Genomic DNA, 19,765 nt, shown 5'->3' with positions numbered 1-19,765 from the left:
CTACATTGTAGAATAATAGTGAAGACAAACTATGAAATAATACGTGGAATCATGTAGTAACCAAAAACTTGCTAAACAAATCAAAATATATTTTATATTTGAGATTCTTCAAAGCCGCCACCCTTTTCCTTGACAGCTTTGGACACTCTTGGCATTCTCTCAACCAGCTTCATGAGGTAGTCACCTAGGAATGCATTTCAATTAACAGGTTTGCCTTGTTAATTTGTGGAATTTCTTTCCTTAATGCGTTTGAGCCAATCAGTTGTGTCAAGGTAGGTGGGGTATAGAGACGATAGCCCTATTTGGTAAAAGACCCACGTCCATATCATGGCAAGAACAGCTCAAATAAGCAAAGAGAAACGACAGTCCATTATTACTTTAAGACACAAAGGTTAGGCGATCGGGAAGATTTCAAGAGTTTCTTCAAGTGCAGCCATAAAAACCATCAAGCTCTCTGATGAAACTGTCTCTCATGAAGACCGCCACAGGAAAGGAAGACCCAGAGTTACCTCTGCCACAGAGGATAAGTTCATTTGAGTTAACTGCACCTCAAATTGCAGCCCAAATAAATGCTTCACAGAGTTCAAGGAAGACAAATCTCAACATCGACTGTTCAGAGTAGACTGCGTGAATCAGGCCTTCCTGGTGGAATTTCTGCAGAGAAACCACTACTTAAGGACACCAATAAGAAGAAGAGACTTGCTTGGGCCAAGAAACACAAGCAATGGACATTAGACTGGTGGAAATCTGTCCTTTGGTCTGATGAGTCCAAATGTTAGATTTTTGGTTCCAACCACTGTGTCTTTGTGAGACTCAGAGTAGGTGAACAGATGATCTCCACATGTGTGGTTCCCACCGTGAAGCATGGAGGAGGAGGTGTGATTTAAATTCAAGGCACACTTAACCAGCAAGGCTAACACAGCATTCTGCAGCGATACGCCATCCCATCTGGTTTGCACTTAGTGGGACAATCTTTTGTTTTTCAACAGGACAATGACCCATACCCACCTCCAGGCTGTGTAAGGTCTATGTGACCAGGAAGGCGAGTGATGGAGTGCTGCATCAGATGATCTGGCCTCCACAATCACCCTACCTTCAACCCAATTGAGATGGTTTGAGATGAGTTGGACTGTAGAATAAAGGAAAAGCAGCCAACAAGTGCTCAGCATATGTAGGAACTCTTTCAAGACAGTTGGAAAAGCATTCCAGGTGAAGCTGGTTGAGAGAATGCCAAGAGTGTGCAAAGCTATCAAGGCAAAGGATGGCTCCGTTGAAGAATATAACATATATTTTGATTTGTTTAACACTTTTTTTGGTTCCATATGTATTATTTCATAGTTCTGATGTCTTCACTGTTATTCTACAATGTAGAAAATAGTTCAAATAAATAACAGTACTAACATCTCAAACTCAACTGACTGTTTATGAAAATGAACCAGTAATGTTGTGCTAGAAGTAAAGATGCTAATTAAACAAAACATTTTTTATGAATCATTGATTTAAGGTCAAGAGCAGTACACTGGGAACAGCATCATAAGACAATAGAACTTCAGGTTTGATCTTAACTGACACTGACAGTCAATGACCACCATGTGAGAGCCGAGGCACAATGATCTTGACCCTCCCTGGCCTCCCGTATTCCCTGTGAAGTCCACTTAACTTTCACTCATTATCTCCTTAAGCACTGAAGAGTAACATTTCACTGTGTCCTGACCCTGATTCAGGACTGATCCAGGCCACAAAGGATGGATCGTAAGCCCCTGTGGATGAACAGGTGTCGATCTAGGCAATTACCCATCATCCCAGCCACAGACAGACCACCCAGGACCTCTGAGTGGTTCTCAGACATGCTTACCCCTTACCTCTGCCCTGAGGTCAGGGGTCAGAGAGAGGTGGTCATGTGACTATCTGCCAGGCACAGCGGAGCTCTATACCAGGCTTCGTTAGATATAGATATGGAGAGATACATTAAATTACCAAAAGTATGTGGACACCTGCTTATCAAACATCTCATTACAAAATCAAGGGCATTAAAATGGAGTTGGTCCCCCCTTTGCTGCTATAACAGCCTCTACTCTTCTGTGGAGAATAGTCTAGAGGCCTACCACTTCACGGCTGAGCCGTTATTGCTCCTAGACATTTCCACTTCCCACTAAAAGCACTTACAGTTGACTGGGGTAGCTCTAGCAGGGCAGAAATGTTATAAACTGACTTGTTGGAAAGGTGGCATCCTATGACAGTGCCACGTTGAATGTCAATGAGCTTGTCAATAAGACCATTCTACTGCCAATGTTTGTCTATGGAGATTGCATGGATGTGTGCTCAACGTTATACACCTGTCAGCAACGTGTGTGGCTGAAATGGCCGAATTCACTAATTTGAAGGGGTGTCCACTTACTTTGGTCCATATAGTGTATGAGAGAGCAAGAGAGAGATAAGGGAGAGCGATATGAGAGAGATGGTAGTGGTGGTGAGAGTAAAGTAGATTCCTCTGGGAGTTCTCTATGAGGGGTGGCTGTTTCCAGTCAGTCATTGCCATGACATGCCTGAGCTATGCAGAGTTCAACCTTCCCTATACTGCAGCTTTAGAGTTTGTTCCTGTGGACAAGTGCAGCCACAGAACATATATTTGGCACAATCAAAACGTCTCTTTATTTTAAAGTAGAAATCTTGGAAATCAAGGTCCATATTACCGGCAATATGACAATCTTCTACGGTGGTTTGGTTGATTAGTATTTAGAAACAAGAGAGCTCAGTCAGTATCTTTGCATTGCAGAAATCAAGGGCAAAATGCAGGTAGCCCAACTGTGAATGGCGGCGGTCTTTCTTGGCCTCTAAGACGGACAAACAAGCAAAAGGTGCTACTGCAGATGAGAATGAAAGACTAACATCCAGGTTGGCTGAATTCTGTTTCCATTGTGAATCTTGTGAAATCATAGGGCCTGGTGATTGGATGGATGGATGGATGGATGGACGGACAGAGGGCTGGACAGTGACCCATAGACCGGGGCCATTAGCTGAAGTGGCGTCCCAGTCTGGCCTGACGGTAGTCCACTCTCAGCTGGACGAAGGCGTGCAGAAGGTTCCGGTCCAGGTTGGTAAGCTGCTCGCCGGAGCAAACCTGTTTGAGGTTGTCGGGGGCGACCACCAGGAGGTTACACAAGGCGTGGAGCGTGTCAAAGAGTTGCAGCACCAAAGGAACCTGAGGGACAGACAGTCAATCATACACAGAACTTTTACGACATCCAACCCAAGCCAGTATGCTAGCTAGCATTAACTCGGTAACATTACTAGCGCTTAATATTATGATGTAAATTGTTGCTACAGCTGTAATGCTAACTCTGGTGTGACCTCTCACCCGGAAGTCCTTGGCACTTTTGCGGTACTCGGCCACGTCGCAGATGGCCAGCATGCCTCCCATGGAGCTGTAGCTGTACTGCTGCAGATGCTCGTGGATGAGGCGGTGGAAACGCACGCCCAGCTCCGTCAGCACTGTGTCCACGTTCTTACCGTCCATGGACTTCCGCACACGCTCCACCTGCCGACTTACGTACACACACACCTTGGAGCAGGCCTGGGGAGCACAGGCAGGAAGGGGACATCAGACCGTCTGGTTGGGAGTCACAGGTCGAGTGAAATGGCACTGATTTGTTTTTTACTTTTTAAAACTCATCAGACTACAGTTTCTCTTTGCATTGAGACAAGGGGTGGAGGCTGGGTGCAGTTCACTCCTTACTGCGGTGCACTGGATCATAACGTTGTTCTCGTCTTCAGGCCTGAAGTCCGTCTTCTTCTGTTCCGTAGCCAGGATGTGCTTCATCTGTCCCACCATGCAGTTCAGCGTTCTGCAGAGAGGACAACACCATGACAACCACCCCTCACACACTAATATAATACATTCACTAATTTCCCATGATGTTGTTGATAACATAAAAAAAACAGTGGTTTACTGACCTGTCTATGCCGGTGTCCAGTTTCACCTCCATCTGTTCAATCACCTCCTTCTTCTTGTGCAGGCACTCTGTCAGTTTGGGAGAAGAGCTGGTGGAGAGAGAAGGTCCATAAAAGGTCAACGGTAATACAAAGTAGCACAGAACTACTATCTGGAAAACATGAAGCTTGCTACAGAGTCGCTACCTGTTAGTGAATAACAATAATAATAATAATAATAATAATAATAATAACAACAACAACAACAACAACGGGAGGCTATCAAACCGTAAGAGGCAGTAATAGTGTACAGTACAAATCAAATCTTATTTGTCCCGAGCTGAATACAACAGGTACCTTACAGTGAAATGCTAAATACAACAGGTAGACCTTACAGTGAAATGCTTACTTATGAGCCCCTAACCAACAATGCAGTTAAAAAAAATATGGATAAGAATAAGAAATAAAAGTAACAAGTACTTAAAGAGCAGCAGTAAAATAACAATAGCGAGACTATATACAGGGGGGTGGCTGGAGTCTTTGACAATTTTTAGGGCCTTCCTTTCACACCACTTGATATAGAGGTCTTGGATGGCAGGAAGTTTGTCCCCAGTGATGTACTGGGCCGTTCGCACTACCCTCTATAGTGCCTAGCGGTCGGAGGCCAAGCAATTGCCATACCAGGCCGTGACGCAACCAGTCAGGATGTTCTCGATGGTGCAGCTGTAGAACCTTTTGAGGATCTGAGGACCCATGCCAAATCTTTTTCAGTCTCCTGAGGGGGAATAGGTTTTGTCGTACCCTCTTCATATCTGCCTTGGTGTGCTTGGACAGCCCCGTTGATGAGAATGGGGGCGTGCTCTCTTTTCCTGTAGTCCACAATCATCTCCTTTGTCTTGATCACGTTGAGGGAGAGGTTGTTGTCCTGGCACCACACTGCCAGGTCTCTGACCTCCTCCCTATAGGCTGTCTCATTGTTGTCGGTGATCAGGCCTCCCACAGTTGTCATCGGAAAACTTAATGAATGTGCTGGGATGGTGCTTGGCCGTGTAGTCATGAGTGAACAGGGAGTACAGGAGGGGACTGAGCACGCATCCCTGAGGGGCCCCTGTGTTGAGGATCAGCGTGGCAGATGTGTTGTTACCTACCCTTACCACCTGGGGATGGACTGTCAGGAAACCCAGGATCCAGTTGCAGAGGGCGGTGTTTATTCCCAGGGTCCTTAGCTTATTGATGAGCTTTGAGGGCTCTATGGTGTTGAACGCTGAGCTGTAGTCAATGAATAGCATTCTCACATAGGTGTTCCTTTTGTCCAGGTGGGAAAGGGCAGTGTGGAGTGCAATAGAGATTGCCTGGGGTTGGGGTGGTATGCAAATTGGAGTGGATCTAGGGTTTCTGGGATAATGGTGTTGATGTGAGCCATGACCAGCCTTTCAAAGCACTTCATGACATGAGTGCTACGGGTCGGTAGTCATTTAGGCAGGTTACCTTAGCGTTCTTGGGCACAGGCATTATGGTGGTCTGCTTAAAACACGTTGGTATTACAGACTCGGATAGGGAGAAGTGGAAAGTGTCAGTGAAGACACTTGCCAGTTGGTCAGCGCATGTTCGCAGTACATGTCCTGGTAAGCCCTGCGGCCTTGTGAATGTTGACCTGTTTAAAGACTTTACATATATTAGCCTATTAGACAAGCTAAACTAGCCAGTGTCACTGGGCAGCTCTCGGCTGTGCTTCCCTTTGGAGACTGTGGTTTGCCAACCCTGCCAATTCCGACCAGCGTCAGAGCGGGTGTAGTACTGTATTTACGCGTTGCCTGTTTGATGGTTCGTCAGAGGGCATAGCGGGATTTCTTATAAGCTTCCAGGTTAGAGTCCCGCTCCTTGAAAGCGACAGCTCTAACCTTTAGCTCAGTGCACTATGAGAGCAAAATTGCAAGATTGTTAATACTTTTATTGCATCAAACGGTTGTTTTTATGCAACAAAATAGAGGGTTCTTATAACTCTATTGTGTCGGTGTGAACTGAAAGTGGGCCTCTGGGAGATAACACTGTCAGGAGATATACGATGTCCTTGGGGATACCGCATTCCAGAACATGAGTTAATGTTTCTGTTCTATAAGGTACCAGGGAGAGACGACTCCAGAGCCAGACCCTGGTCTCTACATAATTAGATACTTATAATTAACAGCGGACAGCATCTTTCATACAAATCTTAACCTTGTGACCCATTCCATACATCTGTTTTTTGTCATCAACATCCAGGAGGATGGACTTTGCTATAAAATGCTGTGGCTCAAATCCGCTCATTGGGTTCTCAGTGATCACCTCCAGGGGTGATTACCGACCAGCTCCATTACTGCAGTAATTAAATAATAAAGTTTGATTGTTTTACAATAATTACAATAATAACAATAATTCCACCACAGCGGATGTTGCCTGTACTCCATGGCTTCTGGTTGGGGTATGTACGTACGGTCACTGTGGGGACGATGTCGTCGATGCACTTATTGATGAAGCCAATGACTGATGTGGTGTACTCCTCAACGCCATCGGAGACATCTCGGAAAATAATCCAGTCTGTGCTAGCAATAGACTGCAGTATGGGACAGGGGGGATAGGTGTGATTGACAGGACACGCCCTATGCTAACCTGATAAGAGGCATGAGGTGGTCATTGAACTGTTTATCAAACAGGTGGAAGATGGTGTTGGCCTGCTGAACTACATCCAGGAAGTAAAGGTTGGCATTCTTGGCATCAGCTGATGGAATGGCTGTAGAGAGAGGCGAGAGAAACAAACACTTTCCATTTAAAAAGGCACAAGAGAAGATTCATTTCACACCCACACGTAAAAAGGATTTACTCAATGTTTCTAAAAGTTTTTTCGACCTTTACTGTGTTAGTGACAGTTAGTGAGAGTTGTGTACCGGAAAGGCCGATCTCCAGTGCGTAGTCAATGTGGTCCACACACAGGTGCTCCACCAGCAGCAGGAAGATGGAGAAGGCGTTCTTGGGCAGGTCCGAGGGATCTGAGAGCTGGTTCACAACACACAGAGACAGGACCTGATTTCCTCGCAGCACTCTACAGGGATCTACTGCAAAGGCCTCATTTACATACACCGTAGTCAAATATATTTAAACTCAGTTTCACAATTCCTGACATTTAATCCTAGTAAAAATTCCCTGGTTTTAGGGCAGTTAGGATCATCACTTTATTTTAAGAATGTGAAATGTCCAAATAATAGTAGAGAGAATGATTTATTTCAGCTTTTTATTTCTTTCATCACATTCCCAGTGTGTCAGAAGTTTACATACACTCAATTAGTATTTGGTAGCATTGCCTTTAAATTGTTTGACTTGGGTCAAACGTTTCAGGTAGCCTTCCACAAGCTTCCCACAATAAGTTGGGTGAATTTTGGCCCGTTCCTCCTGACAGAGCTGGTGTAACTGAGTCAGGTTTGTAGAACTCCTTGCTCACACACGCTTTTTCAGTTCTGCCACCAAAGTTTCTATAGGATTGAGGTCAGGGCTTTGTGATGGCCACTCCTATACCTTGAATTGGTTGTCCTTAAGCCATCCACAACTTTGGAAGTATGCTTGGAGTCAATGTCCATTTGGACGACTCATTTGCGACTTCCTGACTGATGTCTTTAGACGTTGCTTCAATATATCCACATAACTTTCCTTCCTCATGAAGCCATCTATTTTGTGAAGTGTACCAGTCCCTCCTGCAGCAAAGCACCCCCACAACATGATGCTGCCACCCCCGTGCTTCACGGTTGGGATGGGTGTTCTTCGTCTTGCAAGCATCCCCCTTTTCCTCCAAACATAATGATGGTCATTATGGCCAAACAGTTCTATTTTTGTTTCTTCAGACCAGAGGATTTTTTCTCCAAAAAGTATGATCTTTGTCCCCATGTGCAGTTGCAAACCGTTGTCCGGCTTTTTTATGGCGGTTTTGGAGCAGTGTATTCTTCCTTGCTGAGCGGCCTTTCAGGTTATGTCAATACAGGACTCGTTTTACTGTGGATATAGATACCTTTGTACCCGTTTCCTCCAGCATCTTCACTAAGTCCTTTGCTGTTGTTCTGGGATTGATTTTCACTTTTCGCACCAAAGTACGTTCATCTCTAGGAGACAGAATGCGTCTCCTTCCTGAGCGGTATGACGGCGGCGTGGTCCCATGGTGTTTATACTTGCATACTATTGTTTGTACAGATGAATTAGCCTATCAGAAGCTTCTAAAGCCATGACATAATTTCCTGGAATTTTCCAAGCTGTTTAAAGGCACAGTCAACTTAGTGCATGTAAATTTATGATCCACTGGAATTGTGATACAGTGAATTATAAGTGAAATAATCTGTCTGTAAACAATTGTAAAAATGACTTGTGTCATACACAAAGTAGATGTCCTAAACGATTTGCCAAAACTACAATTTGTTATCAAGAAATGTATGGAGTGGTTGAAAAACAAGTTTTAATGACTCCAACCTAAGTGTATGTAAACTTCCGATTTCAACTGTATGATCACTGTGACAAAGGATCCTTTTATGATAATTCAGTACAGACTGACATCACTGCAGTCAGTGTTATTGTCTCTCCTGTAGGGGGCAGCGTAGCAGCCTCACCCTGTTGCACCTCTCGAAGGCGTGGCGTGTCTCCTGCAGCAGGTTGACCACCACCTCCTGGGACAGGAAGGTCTCCCCGTGGGTGTCGATGCTGGGCCCCAATGGCAGGTTGGTGCGCTGTCTGATCCGCTCCTTCAGCTCCTGGATACTGAAGGGGGGGGGGGGTTTGATTAAGTGCACCGGGCTATGGCCTGTGACGTGAACGGAGGAGTGCCCTTATCAAATCGAAATCTGCACCTCTGTCATGTCGTCAACAAAGCAGCATGGTGCATCATTCAGAAAAACACCACTTTCTTATTTCTCCATAAAATGCTTCAATTTTCAAAAAAGGCAGATAAAGCCTTTTCATCAAAAGCAATCATGTTTGCACGTGAAAACACAGAATCCTACTCACTACTCCAAGTGCCTAAACTACGCCACTTTTGTTTTGAGCAGACTATGTCGTCGGCCAAAACAGGGCACCTGGCTCACACCCGGGAGGCAGCCCGGTTCTAAAACGAATGCATTCAACACTAACCGGCTTCACCATACCCGGGTCATTAACAGAACTCCCTCACCATTACACCATTAAGGAAAAGGGAGGAGTCCGAACTCAAAGACAGGACCTTGATATGAGGAGTGGAGAGATGAGGGATGTACTATCTAAAGCCATTTAACTATTTAATACAACTCCGGTCTGACACCAAGGCGGAGAAGGAAGTTCAGGGTAAAGGGAGAAGACTGAGGAGAGAGGGGAGGGTCATAGGGGCTCTAGGGTAGAGGTGATCAGTCACTTCCTACCTGCCCCCACCCAGTGGGCGTTTCTGGTGGTTCTTGGAGTCGTAGTAGCGTTGCAGGATCATGGCGCTGCGTGTGCGGAGGTAATCTTTCTCCATTTCAATGTAGCTCTCCAGATAGGTGGAGAAGATGTTCTTGATGAGCTTGGACAGGAACGTGTGTTTGTCTGAGCCCAGGTTGAACTCTGTTAGCTTGGCAGCCAAGGCTGTCGTCCTGGAGACACAGGGTTGCCAAGATTACCAATGGTCAGACTGGAGGGTATGAGGTATTAAAGGCCCAGTGCAGTCAAAAAACTTGATCTCCTGTATTTTACATATATTTCCACACTATGAGGTTGCAAAAATACTGTGAAAATTATAATTCCCTTTTAGTAAGAGCTGTTTGAAAAGATTGACTGAAATGTCAACCTGTTGTGGTGGGATGGAGTTTTGCCTGTTGACATCACCAGGTGGTAAATAAGTTAATAGACCAATTAAGAGTTCCAAACCTCTCTGCCAATATCAGCTAGTTTTCAGTTTTCCCCTCCCCACTCAGTCCACTCCCAGACAGACCTAGCAAAATTATTGATTGAGAAAATGCTTTAATTTAAAGCAATCACAGTAAGGTACATATTGTTAGCTAGAAATTTGGTATCGAGATTTAAAAAAAATAAGCCTGCATTGGACCTTTAAGAGTGAGAGTTCAAAGGTGAACAGACATTACCTGGTGTAGAGGTCGTAGAGGTTTTTGAGGTATTGTTCTATGTCAGAGCGGCGGGTCTCGTCCAGCTTCTCTTTCACGTGAGCCTGGAAACACAAATCTGCTCAGTCAGTCCAACAAAACTGGGTCAGAGAAGGTATTGTCTGAAATCTAGTGGCAGATATTGTTCACTATACCTGTAGTTTGTTCTCAAAGATGTTCTGGATGAGTTTGGCCATGACGGTCTCGGGGTTCTGGAAGACCTCGCCCACCTGCTTGTTGACTCGCTGGCAGAGGAGGGCCGTGTCTTCAAACACATCACTACGCATGTACGCTCCCTGAACACACACAGAGTTAATTACAGACCTCAGGACTACAACTTGTGGTGAGACTACAACAGAAGCGCACAGGTACTCTATACTAAACTGTTATGAAAAGGTTCATGTTCAACTGAACACTGCACACTCACCTCCTGACACTGCTTGATATAAACATCTACACAGTGTGCATAGCCCTGCAGGAAACAAAGACATGTCACAATCACACCTGCATCACTACCACAATCCAACATCTCCAAAGAACAAACTGGATGCATGGTTGCATAGACGCTAAATGAGATACAAGTGCATATTTGTAAGTTACAATATGCACTACTACTACACATACACCGCTCAAACAATAACACTAATCTTTCTTTAATATGGAGACATATCAAAACAGTCCAGTGTTTGTGGGTCACCTTGAAATGTAAGAGGACTGCGGCAACCTCCCGCATGCGGCCAATCTCGCCCCTACGCTGGGCCGCCGTGAACTCCTGGACCAGCTGGCGCTCCAGGTCGTGGTATTTACCTAGAGAGACACATTCAGATTGAGTTGCCTTTCTTAGCATGGCTGTGCAATCATTTGTTGATCAATCAGCAACAAAGGTCATTTTGAGTGCAACCACTCACTTGCAATCTTGGCCTTGACATCTGCAAACCTGTAAGAGGACAAGAATAGAGGCATTCACCAAAGAGGATATCGGAGATTAAAAAGACTCAAACCCAAAATGATGTCAATGTAATCTTGCATGTGTGACATTTGTAGTCCCTCTGACTTGAAGTGAAATGTATTCTCTCACTCAGAAACACTAGTTAATGCAACATAACATTTACAAAACTAGTCTGGTTGGGCTGGAGGCACAGAGTAGCAGCACCGATACTGTTTACGTTGTACCACAGAGCTCGTGTAAAGCTGCCTCCAGGACGACTCACCTGTCAAACGGCAGCTCCTGTGCTATGAGATGCAACTTCTGAATGATATCAGCAGCTTCCTTAATCTGGGAAAAGGATAAATAGGGGGGAAGGAGTCGGGAGGGAGAGAGAGAAACATAAGAAATGGACACCCAAACAGAGAGCAGACCAACAGTAGCAGCATCTCCACTTAGGAGATCATGTTAAACCAGCCCTCCTCCTCCTCCTCCTCCCTGTACACCATGGCGCTGATAACAAGCAGCCGCCGCTCACCTGGCTAACAGCATCCGCAGCAGCAGCCCTGGGTTAGCAGCATATCTAACTCTTTATTGGCATGCCTCCTCTGAATGGGCTCTAATCCCACTGCAGCCTAAATCGCCTTCAATAATCTGTCCGGCCAGGGATATCTCTTAAAAAATGGGCCCTGTCGAGAACCCGCCACTCCCCTCCCCCTGACATACACGCTGGCTGAAAACCCCAGACCTAGTAAAGGCCCGCCGTCCGCAACTCTTCTGTTCCCGCAGATGCCTGCCTCAGCTAACATCATTACTCCGCTCCCATGAGGAGGATCCAGCCTTTCTGCGCGGCAAAGGTTTTCTAAGTATCTGTCCCCCAGCTAAGATTAGCTAAATCCCATGTAAGTAATGTAGCCGTCTCTCTGCAGTCAGGGTTTAGCAGCACTTGTCTCCTCGCTGGCGGCCCAGCCCTCCCTTTCAGAAGGATTAGCAGAGCCATCCCCCCTTCAGCTATTCACTCACAGCTTTCCTCTTTCCCCCTCATCTGGAGGTATGCTCAGGAAAAGGGATCCGTCCGATATTCCCACCATGCCTCTCTGGAAGCATTCCCATCCCATCTCCAGGTCCCGTCTCTGAGATTGACCTCCAGACTCTCCGCCCGCTTTGATTACGGTTTCCCCACTCGCTCTTAAACCGTTCTGACAATCCCCAATCAAACTTTTGAGGGTTGATAGTGAGGTCACTCAAATGGCTTTGAACTCTTATCGGAAACGTAGATTAATTAGGCCCAGTTTTCTCCCATAAGAAATATATTTTGATGTGCTTTCCCATGCCACATTTAGCTGTAGTAGGACAAAATGGTGATGACCAAGACCGTCAACAGCAACAACAAAAAAAGGCTCTCTCTCACACCTTGCAATTAATGCGATTAAGACAGACATGAGCATGTTGACATCCATGGTAGTCAATCCTCTAGCTATTGTCAAAAAGTAAAGGCCAGTTGATTAATCCAAATTAGCTCAGGGATCCAACTAAAGGGATCAATTACCTCAATCCTGTTCATTGACTTATTTCAGTTCGTAACATCTTTCACTGCTGTAGTGGTGTTATTTTCAAGGGTCAATCTTTTTAATTTTTGAAAAACATAAAAAAGGTCAATCTCTAAGAATACACGAGGGTGGATGGTAATGTGTGTATCATGACCTTCTCTGGGTTGTTGAAGACATCACTGCGCAGGTCCCCATCCAGGAACTCATTGAAGTAGGTCATGAGACGCTGTGCCTCCACCGCCCTCTGCCTGGGCGTGTTCACGCCCTCCAGCTGGTCGCCAAGGTGACACACCTTGGTGGCCACATAGCTGATGTGCTCGTCCAACTCCTGGAAGTGCTGGAAGGCTACCTGTATGGAGACAGAGAGTTGTGCAAAAAGAAATCACACATTGTGTGACATGATTAATGAATGGGGATAAACATAATCTTGCATGATGGCAGGGCTTTCAAAAGTAGCAAGGGTCATAATGCTTTTATATTACACTGGATTCTGACATTCTCTTCAAAACGTGCCTGTCTACAGGGTAAAAGGCTGGGGATCTGAGGTTGTAGTGGGTCCAGTGGGTTGTGAAACTGACCTGGTTGCTCCTCTGTAAGTCCTGCACTTTGTGGGCAAACTCCTTGGCCTCTCTGTGACACTGGTGCTCCAGCTTCTCCACCCGCCGCTGGATCTTCTCATCTAGCTGCTTCAGCTCCTCTATGTGGTTCTCAAACTCCTCCAGCAGCCTAGGAGGGAAGCAGGACAAGGGCTTTAAAAGACTGCAGGCCTACCTCACATTGGTCTAGACTCTCCATAGCCATGAGTTCACTTACAAGCTGGCCTTCAACTTGATCTGCAGCCATAAGTTCACAGCAAACAAAGGGTAGACTAAATGCTTTAGTATACTAGCATGGGTGAGTCATTTAGGGTTGGATTTGTCCTACTAACTCAGTCGTCAACAACCTTTGAGTCAAGATCACGTTCGGGGTCAAAATGCAAGCCAAGATCTACCACTCAGATTAAAAAAAAAAAAAAAACATGATTTAAAAAGTCTATGCAATAAAAAAAAAAAAATGTTCTGTAGGAATGAGGTTTGTGCCGTAGGCCTAGTACATAATCACAGCATTTGGCTATATGACTGGCCTGACAATATTGTTCTTCTCAGACCATATTGTATTTCAAAACTCTAGGTTTGATAACAAAATAGATAAGTTCTATCACTTTCGAGGTACAGCTGAGCATACATTTAAATAATTGGCTTTTTTATTTTACTAGAGTGATGGTCCCTGCATCCGATGGTCAGTCTCAGCAGAGGGAGAGCACAGCAGAGGGGTCTGCCTCTCTTGGTCCCTGCTCTCTCCTTTCCTCCGGTGAGACTGACCAGAGAGATTTCTGCCTCAGGAACAACATGAATTTGTGCATATGACCAGAAAAAGTGAAATATTCCTTGACACAATGAGCAATTATTAAAAGACTCAATCCTTGGAGTTGCAGCACGAGTGGAAGTAGGGAAAAGCACATTTTATGTTTTGAAAAAGGGTTGAATAAAAACAGAAACATTAACTCACTCATAAAAACACCAGCTCTTTGCTATATTCTTTAACAGTCTCTCTCTGGTCGAGGTTTTAAAAGCTATGAAATGTCACCTAGGCTAATATCAAACTTTGCTGTGGGGTTGTGGAAGCTGTATGCACAGTGATTTTAGCTAACAGACTGGACAGCGCAGTAGGCACACTTGATTTAACTTTCCTGGTCTGCCGGGTAGGCAGAGTCTGTCCCGCCAGACAATGAAATGTAGTTCAAAATGGGAACACTTTGCCTACCAGGCGTGCAGAACTTCTGAGTCAAATGAACCTACTGCCAACAGAGCAAGATGCCTTCTAAATTAAAAAAAGATATATACAGTGCCTTGCGAAAGTATTCGGCCCCCTTGAACTTTGCAACCTTTTGCCACATTTCAGGCTTCAAACATAAAAATATAAAACTGTATTTTTTTGTGAAGAATCAACAACAAGTGGGACACAATCATGAAGTAGAACGACATTTATTGGATATTTCAAACTTTTTTAACAAATCAAAAACTGAAAGATTGGGCGTGCAAAATTATTCAGCCCCTTTACTTTCAGTGCAGCAAACTCTCTCCAGAAGTTCAGTGAGGATCTCTGAATGATCCAATGTTGACCTAAATGACTAATGATGATAAATACAATCCACCTGTGTGTAATCAAGTCTCCGTATAAATGCACCTGCACTGTGATAATCTCAGAGGTCCGTTAAAAGCGCAGAGAGCATCATGAAGAACAAGGAACACACCAGGCAGGTCCGAGATACTGTTGTGAAGAAGTTTAAAGCCGGATTTGGATACAAAAAGATTTCCCAAGCTTTAAACATCCCAGGGAGCACTGTGCAAGCGATAATATTGAAATGGAAGGAGTATCAGACCACTGCAAATCTACCAAGACCTGGCCGTCCCTCTAAACTTTCAGCTCATACAAGGAGAAGACTGATCAGAGATGCAGCCAAGAGGCTCTGGATGAACTGCAGAGATCTACAGCTGGGGTGGGAGACTCTGTCCATAGGACAACAATCAGTCGTATATTGCACAAATCTGGCCTTTATGGAAGAGTGGCAAGAAGAAAGCCATTTCTTAAAGATATCCATAAAAAGTGTTGTTTAAAGTTTGCCACAAGCCACCTGGGAGACACACCAAACATGTGGAAGAAGGTGCTCTGGTCAGATGAAACCAAAATTGAACTTTTTGGCAACAATGCAAAACGTTATGTTTGGTGTAAAAGCAACACAGCTGAACACACCATCCCCACTGTCAAACATGGTGGTGGCAGCATCATGGTTTGGGCCTGCTTTTCTTCAGCAGGGACAGGGAAGATGGTTAAAATTGATGGGAAGATGGATGGAGCCAAATACAGGACCATTCTGGAAGAAAACCTGATGGAGTCTGCAAAAGACCTGAGACTGGGATGGAGATTTGTCTTCCAACAAGACAATGATCCAAAACATAAAGCAAAATCTACAATGGAATGGTTCAAAAATAAACATATCCAGGTGTTAGAATGGCCAAGTCAAAGTCCAGACCTGAATCCAATCGAGAATCTGTGGAAAGAACTGAAAACTGCTGTTCACAAATGCTCTCCATCCAACCTCACTGAGCTCGAGCTGTTTTGCAAGGAGGAATGGGAAAAAATGTCAGTCTCTCGATGTGCAAAACTGATAGAGACATACCCCAAGCGACTTACAGCTGTAATCGCAGCAAAAGGTGGCGCTACAAAGTATTAACTTAAGGGGGCTGAATAATTTTGCACGCCCAATTTTTCAGTTTTTGATTTGTTAAAAAAGTTTGAAATATCCAATAAATGTCGTTCCACTTCATGATTGTGTCCCACTTGTTGTTGATTCTAAACAAAAAAATACAGTTTTATATCTTTATGTTTGAAGCCTGAAATGTGGCAAAAGGTCGCAAAGTTCAAGGGGGCCGAATACTTTCGCAAGGCACTGTATATATAGGAGTGCAAGGCTTTATCATTGACTTTTCTTCAGAAATGTTTGGTGATCGACTAGGAATGCCTTGCAGATTGAGATCGACCGGTTGGTGACCACTGTACTAAACTTACACTCATTTAGTTAATATTTATACATAGTATTGAGGGCTTAATCCTTGGGTCCCCACATTTATGAAGCTCTACAAACTGGGAGCTACGTCAGCTGCATTTAAAGTGAGGACTGTGGAGCAAATGTTGTAAGTCAGCACCATATTTAACAGACTAGGAAACGTCCCAAAATGATGAGTATTTAATCTCTTAGCTAATTCCCGCAGCAGTGGCATCAGCTTAGGGACATCTCCCATCCCTTCCCAATGCACATTAATTTCCTTGCTGTCAGTTACTGTATGACTCAGAGCTCGGTGGCCTCCCATTACACACTGCCTCTGAGTTATCTTCAATGGAGGTTTAAATAGAACTTGTTGTATGGTTGGGACTAGAGCTTTAAGAAAGGGGGATGAGGCTGAAACAAAGGTAAGGGTCTTAAAAGGGGAAGCACAAGGACCTGCAATAAGACTGGGGATTGGCTGCTGGTTGATCAAGATTAGGCTGGTGGTAGGTGGTTAGTTAGTCTTTCGAAAAAGAGATCAAGAGTCATGATTACGGTAACTTTCAATAAAACCATGTCTTTAGAACAAGACTACCTTTTGGGGTCAAATGCCTCAGCTCCGCCTTTGGACCCTCCTCCAGGGGTTCTCCAGGCCAACCTCTCTATGTACTCATCTGCATCAAAGGGCTCCTGTGGATCAAGCACACACAGACAGTGTCAATCTCTGTCCTGTCAAGACTGTCTTAGATAAATGGTGAGCATGGGATGTGACATGAGCAATACTGGAACCTGGCTAGCCGACTAAACTCAACGACTGTATAATTGTGGGCTAATCTTTGGGTGCTGAAATCGGTAGTTTTTTTAAATAAAAACTTCATTTTATGTGATGTCGGAGTTCCAATCCGCCCACACTAGTCGCTGCTCTACTCCATCGTAAATCGTTGAGTTTAGTTGACTAGACCATGGCATACATTAAACCTTATTGTGTCTGATTACAGGTGCACTCAAGTAGCTAGCTGGCTACATGGTTTCAATGATTTTTTGGCAGTTTTGGGGAAGCTACTCTGAAAATATAGTTGCTATTTTTTGTTTGTTTTAACTAGGCAAGTCAGTTAAGAACAATTCTTATTTACAATGATGGCCTTTCCGGCCAAACCTGGACGACGCTGGGCCAATTGTGGGCCGCCCTATGGGACTGCACTGAGATGCAGTGCCTTAGACAGCTGCACAGTTTACCAAGCTACCATTTACTTCACACTGAAGTTAAGCTACCCTTAAGAAGAATATAGTTTACTTAACTTTTTTTTCTAAGTAACTTTAGTTAACTTCTTCCAAACTACTTTGTGAAAAAAATAACATTAAATCTGAAATGTCATATACAACAAATTGCAAGAACAGATCCCTATAGTCAGATGTTAACAAAATGTATGATTTAGCCTATTTAACACAAAGTTAGAATTAGGCACACAGCGTGTTTCAAGTGAGAATTAGCTAGGTTTGATGCCAAAAAATAAAGGAAATTCTTTCCCTCACCCATCTTTTCTTTTTGCAAAAACGTAGCGTGCAGTTACAGTAGTTAGCTACACCAAAACATGGCAAAAAAAAGTAATTAACTACCAAGATTTGAATTTAGTTCAACCACCACCAAGCTATTGCAAAATGTCATTAAATGAACAATGTAGCTAGTTCACTACTCCCCAACACTGATATCTAGGGGCGTAACATTGGCTAGGTAACAAGCTACATAGCCAATGCTACTGTAAACCAGTAACTTAGGCAATAACATAAGACCTAGAGCAGGGGTGGGCAAACGTTTTGGCTCGAGGAACACATCGGGATTTTGAAATTCAACGGAGGGATGCAATCAATTTGCGGAGCCCTCCCGAGTGGCGCAGCGGTTGAAGGCGTCACTACAGACCCGGGTTCAATCCCACTGGGAGACCCATAAGGCGGCGCACAATTGGCCCAGCATCATCCGGGTTAGGAGAAGGTTTGACAGGCCGAGATTTCCTTGTCTAGCGACTCCTGTGGCGGGCTGGGCCAAATCCCTATGGGAGTTGCAGCGATGGGACAAGACTGTACCTACCAATTGGATACCATGAAATTGGGGATAAAAAATGTTTACAAAAAATAAATAATATATAATAAAATGTAATACGTCTTGCGGGCCAGATTGAAGTGCCCAGTGGGATGGATACACTTTGCCCCCCAAGCTAGAGGTAACTTTGGTAACAATCACAAATCGTTAAGGTAGAGCTGGGGGGTATACTACAAATCAGGTTCAATGAGTTAACCAGCTAACTTGTCTAAATGCTCTAAAATAACTTGAAATGGGCTCAGCATTTTAAAACATGAGTTTAGCTTTCTTAATTAACCAACAAAAATCGGTTATTTCTGGTTGTTTATCAAGTTAGCTGGCTAACTCACTGAACCTACTTTGTAGTATAACCCTCTAGTCAACTTACATACTGATTGACAAATGATCACATCGTCAACATCTGCCTGGGTAAACACTACAGTAACTAGCTTTGTTAGCTAGCTGTCAGTGCAAAATAGCTAGCAAATGGTAACGTAGCTAGCTAATGGACAGCAGGGCAACTTCCTAACCAGCAGATCTGATCCGCTTGCTTACAGCTGCGCTAGGCCTGGGTTCGGATAGGATTCCTGTGTTGGTTAAGACACCACGGAGCCGGCGCGAGATATGGCTCGGAAAACTTACCTCAATCCTGGGAAATGCGTTGTACTCCCGAATTTTTTCGGTATAACAGTTGGGATGTTGGGACAATTCGGAGTACACCGCATTTCTCATCCCTGTTTTGAAGTACGTTTTCCGAGCCTTACCTCGCGCTGGCTCAGTGGTGTCTTAACATACAGAGGAAGCCTATCCGACCCTAGTGCAGCTGTAAGCAAGCGGGTCGGATCTGCTGGCAAGGCAACTTCCTAGCTGAGGCACAATTTCCAATCCTTATAGCTATATCTGGCTAGCTAGTTAGCCTAAATTAAGACATTTCACATTTCAACTAACGCTACTCATCTAACGTTTAAACAGGGGGTTGGCTAGCTCATACTTATCCTCCTAGCTAGCTATTAAGCTACCACTAAAGTTAGCAGTCAGCTAGGCCATACAGTTTATTTTACCTCAAATAGTTGAGGAGTCGTTGCCATGTTCTACTTATATCTGCAATGTACAAATTGCAGTTTAGGCAAACTAACATTCGGGTATGACAGCCGACTGATTGATCAACTGGATTTATGTTTTGCCCTTTGTTGATACGTTTAATAGCTCTACTTCCGGGTCGTCACTAGTTTCCATAGCCTTAGGCCGTATTCGAGAGCGTCAAAACCGTGGTGTATCATGGGTTAATTGTGACTGACTGACTAATCGATCAATAATATTGAGCAGTTATTTAGGATGCAAGGGAATTTGTAAATCAGTCAGTCTCGACTCGCATTTAAAGTCGGCTGCAATGTCGAGCGTGTCCAATATTATGACTAAACCCCGCATACAATTTATCTTATCAAAATCTGATTTTAAACCTAACCTTAACCACACTGCAAAACTTATGCCTAACCTTAAATTAATACCAAAATGTAGAATTAAAAAAAAAAATCATGTTTGACTTTGTGGCTGTGGTAACTAGTGACACCCCGG

General features: G+C 44.3%; 1 protein-coding gene across 4 annotated transcripts; it reads right to left on the bottom strand.

The window, feature by feature from the left end:
• Window positions 1-2,634: 2,634 nt before the first annotated feature.
• On the bottom strand, window positions 2,635-19,475 carry exoc5 (exocyst complex component 5). Of its 4 annotated transcripts, none has more exons than XM_021584891.2 (18): window positions 19,252-19,475; window positions 16,709-16,803; window positions 13,106-13,253; window positions 12,682-12,876; window positions 11,264-11,328; window positions 10,961-10,989; window positions 10,750-10,859; window positions 10,480-10,524; window positions 10,208-10,348; window positions 10,035-10,117; window positions 9,336-9,545; window positions 8,556-8,703; window positions 6,855-6,963; window positions 6,580-6,700; window positions 3,955-4,041; window positions 3,737-3,845; window positions 3,359-3,574; window positions 2,635-3,202 (listed from the first exon to the last, which is right to left on the bottom strand). In XM_021584891.2, the coding sequence occupies exons 1-18, from the start codon at window positions 19,276-19,278 to the stop codon at window positions 3,014-3,016; spliced, it is 2,127 nt and encodes a 708-aa protein (XP_021440566.2). In that variant the 5' UTR covers window positions 19,279-19,475; the 3' UTR covers window positions 2,635-3,013. The 4 variants fall into 4 exon arrangements, with proteins under 4 accessions (XP_021440566.2, XP_021440564.2, XP_021440565.2 ...); XM_021584889.2 differs by lacking the exon at window positions 19,252-19,475 and adding an exon at window positions 18,746-19,008; XM_021584890.2 differs by lacking the exon at window positions 19,252-19,475 and adding an exon at window positions 18,833-19,006.
• Window positions 19,476-19,765: the final 290 nt, after the last annotated feature.

Source organism: Oncorhynchus mykiss, chromosome 25 (assembly GCF_013265735.2).
Source record: "Oncorhynchus mykiss isolate Arlee chromosome 25, USDA_OmykA_1.1, whole genome shotgun sequence".
NCBI lineage: Eukaryota > Metazoa > Chordata > Actinopteri > Salmoniformes > Salmonidae > Oncorhynchus > Oncorhynchus mykiss.
Note: the sequence above shows the minus strand (reverse complement) of the source record. Positions and strands in the feature narration are given on the sequence as shown.

What these genes read in the sequence shown, in the direction of transcription:
- exoc5 (XM_021584889.2), bottom strand. Translation starts at nt 18,922, where the DNA reads ATGAGAAATGCGGTGTACTCCGAATTGTCCCAACATCCCAACTGTTAT. An exon ending in CAGTCCTCTTACATTTCAAG is followed by an intron (nt 10,525 to 10,749) that starts GTGACCCACAAA and finishes TGTTTCCTGCAG; the next exon opens with GGCTATGCACACTGTGTAGA. An exon ending in ATATCAAGCAGTGTCAGGAG is followed by an intron (nt 10,349 to 10,479) that starts GTGAGTGTGCAG and finishes GTGTGTGTTCAG; the next exon opens with GGAGCGTACATGCGTAGTGA.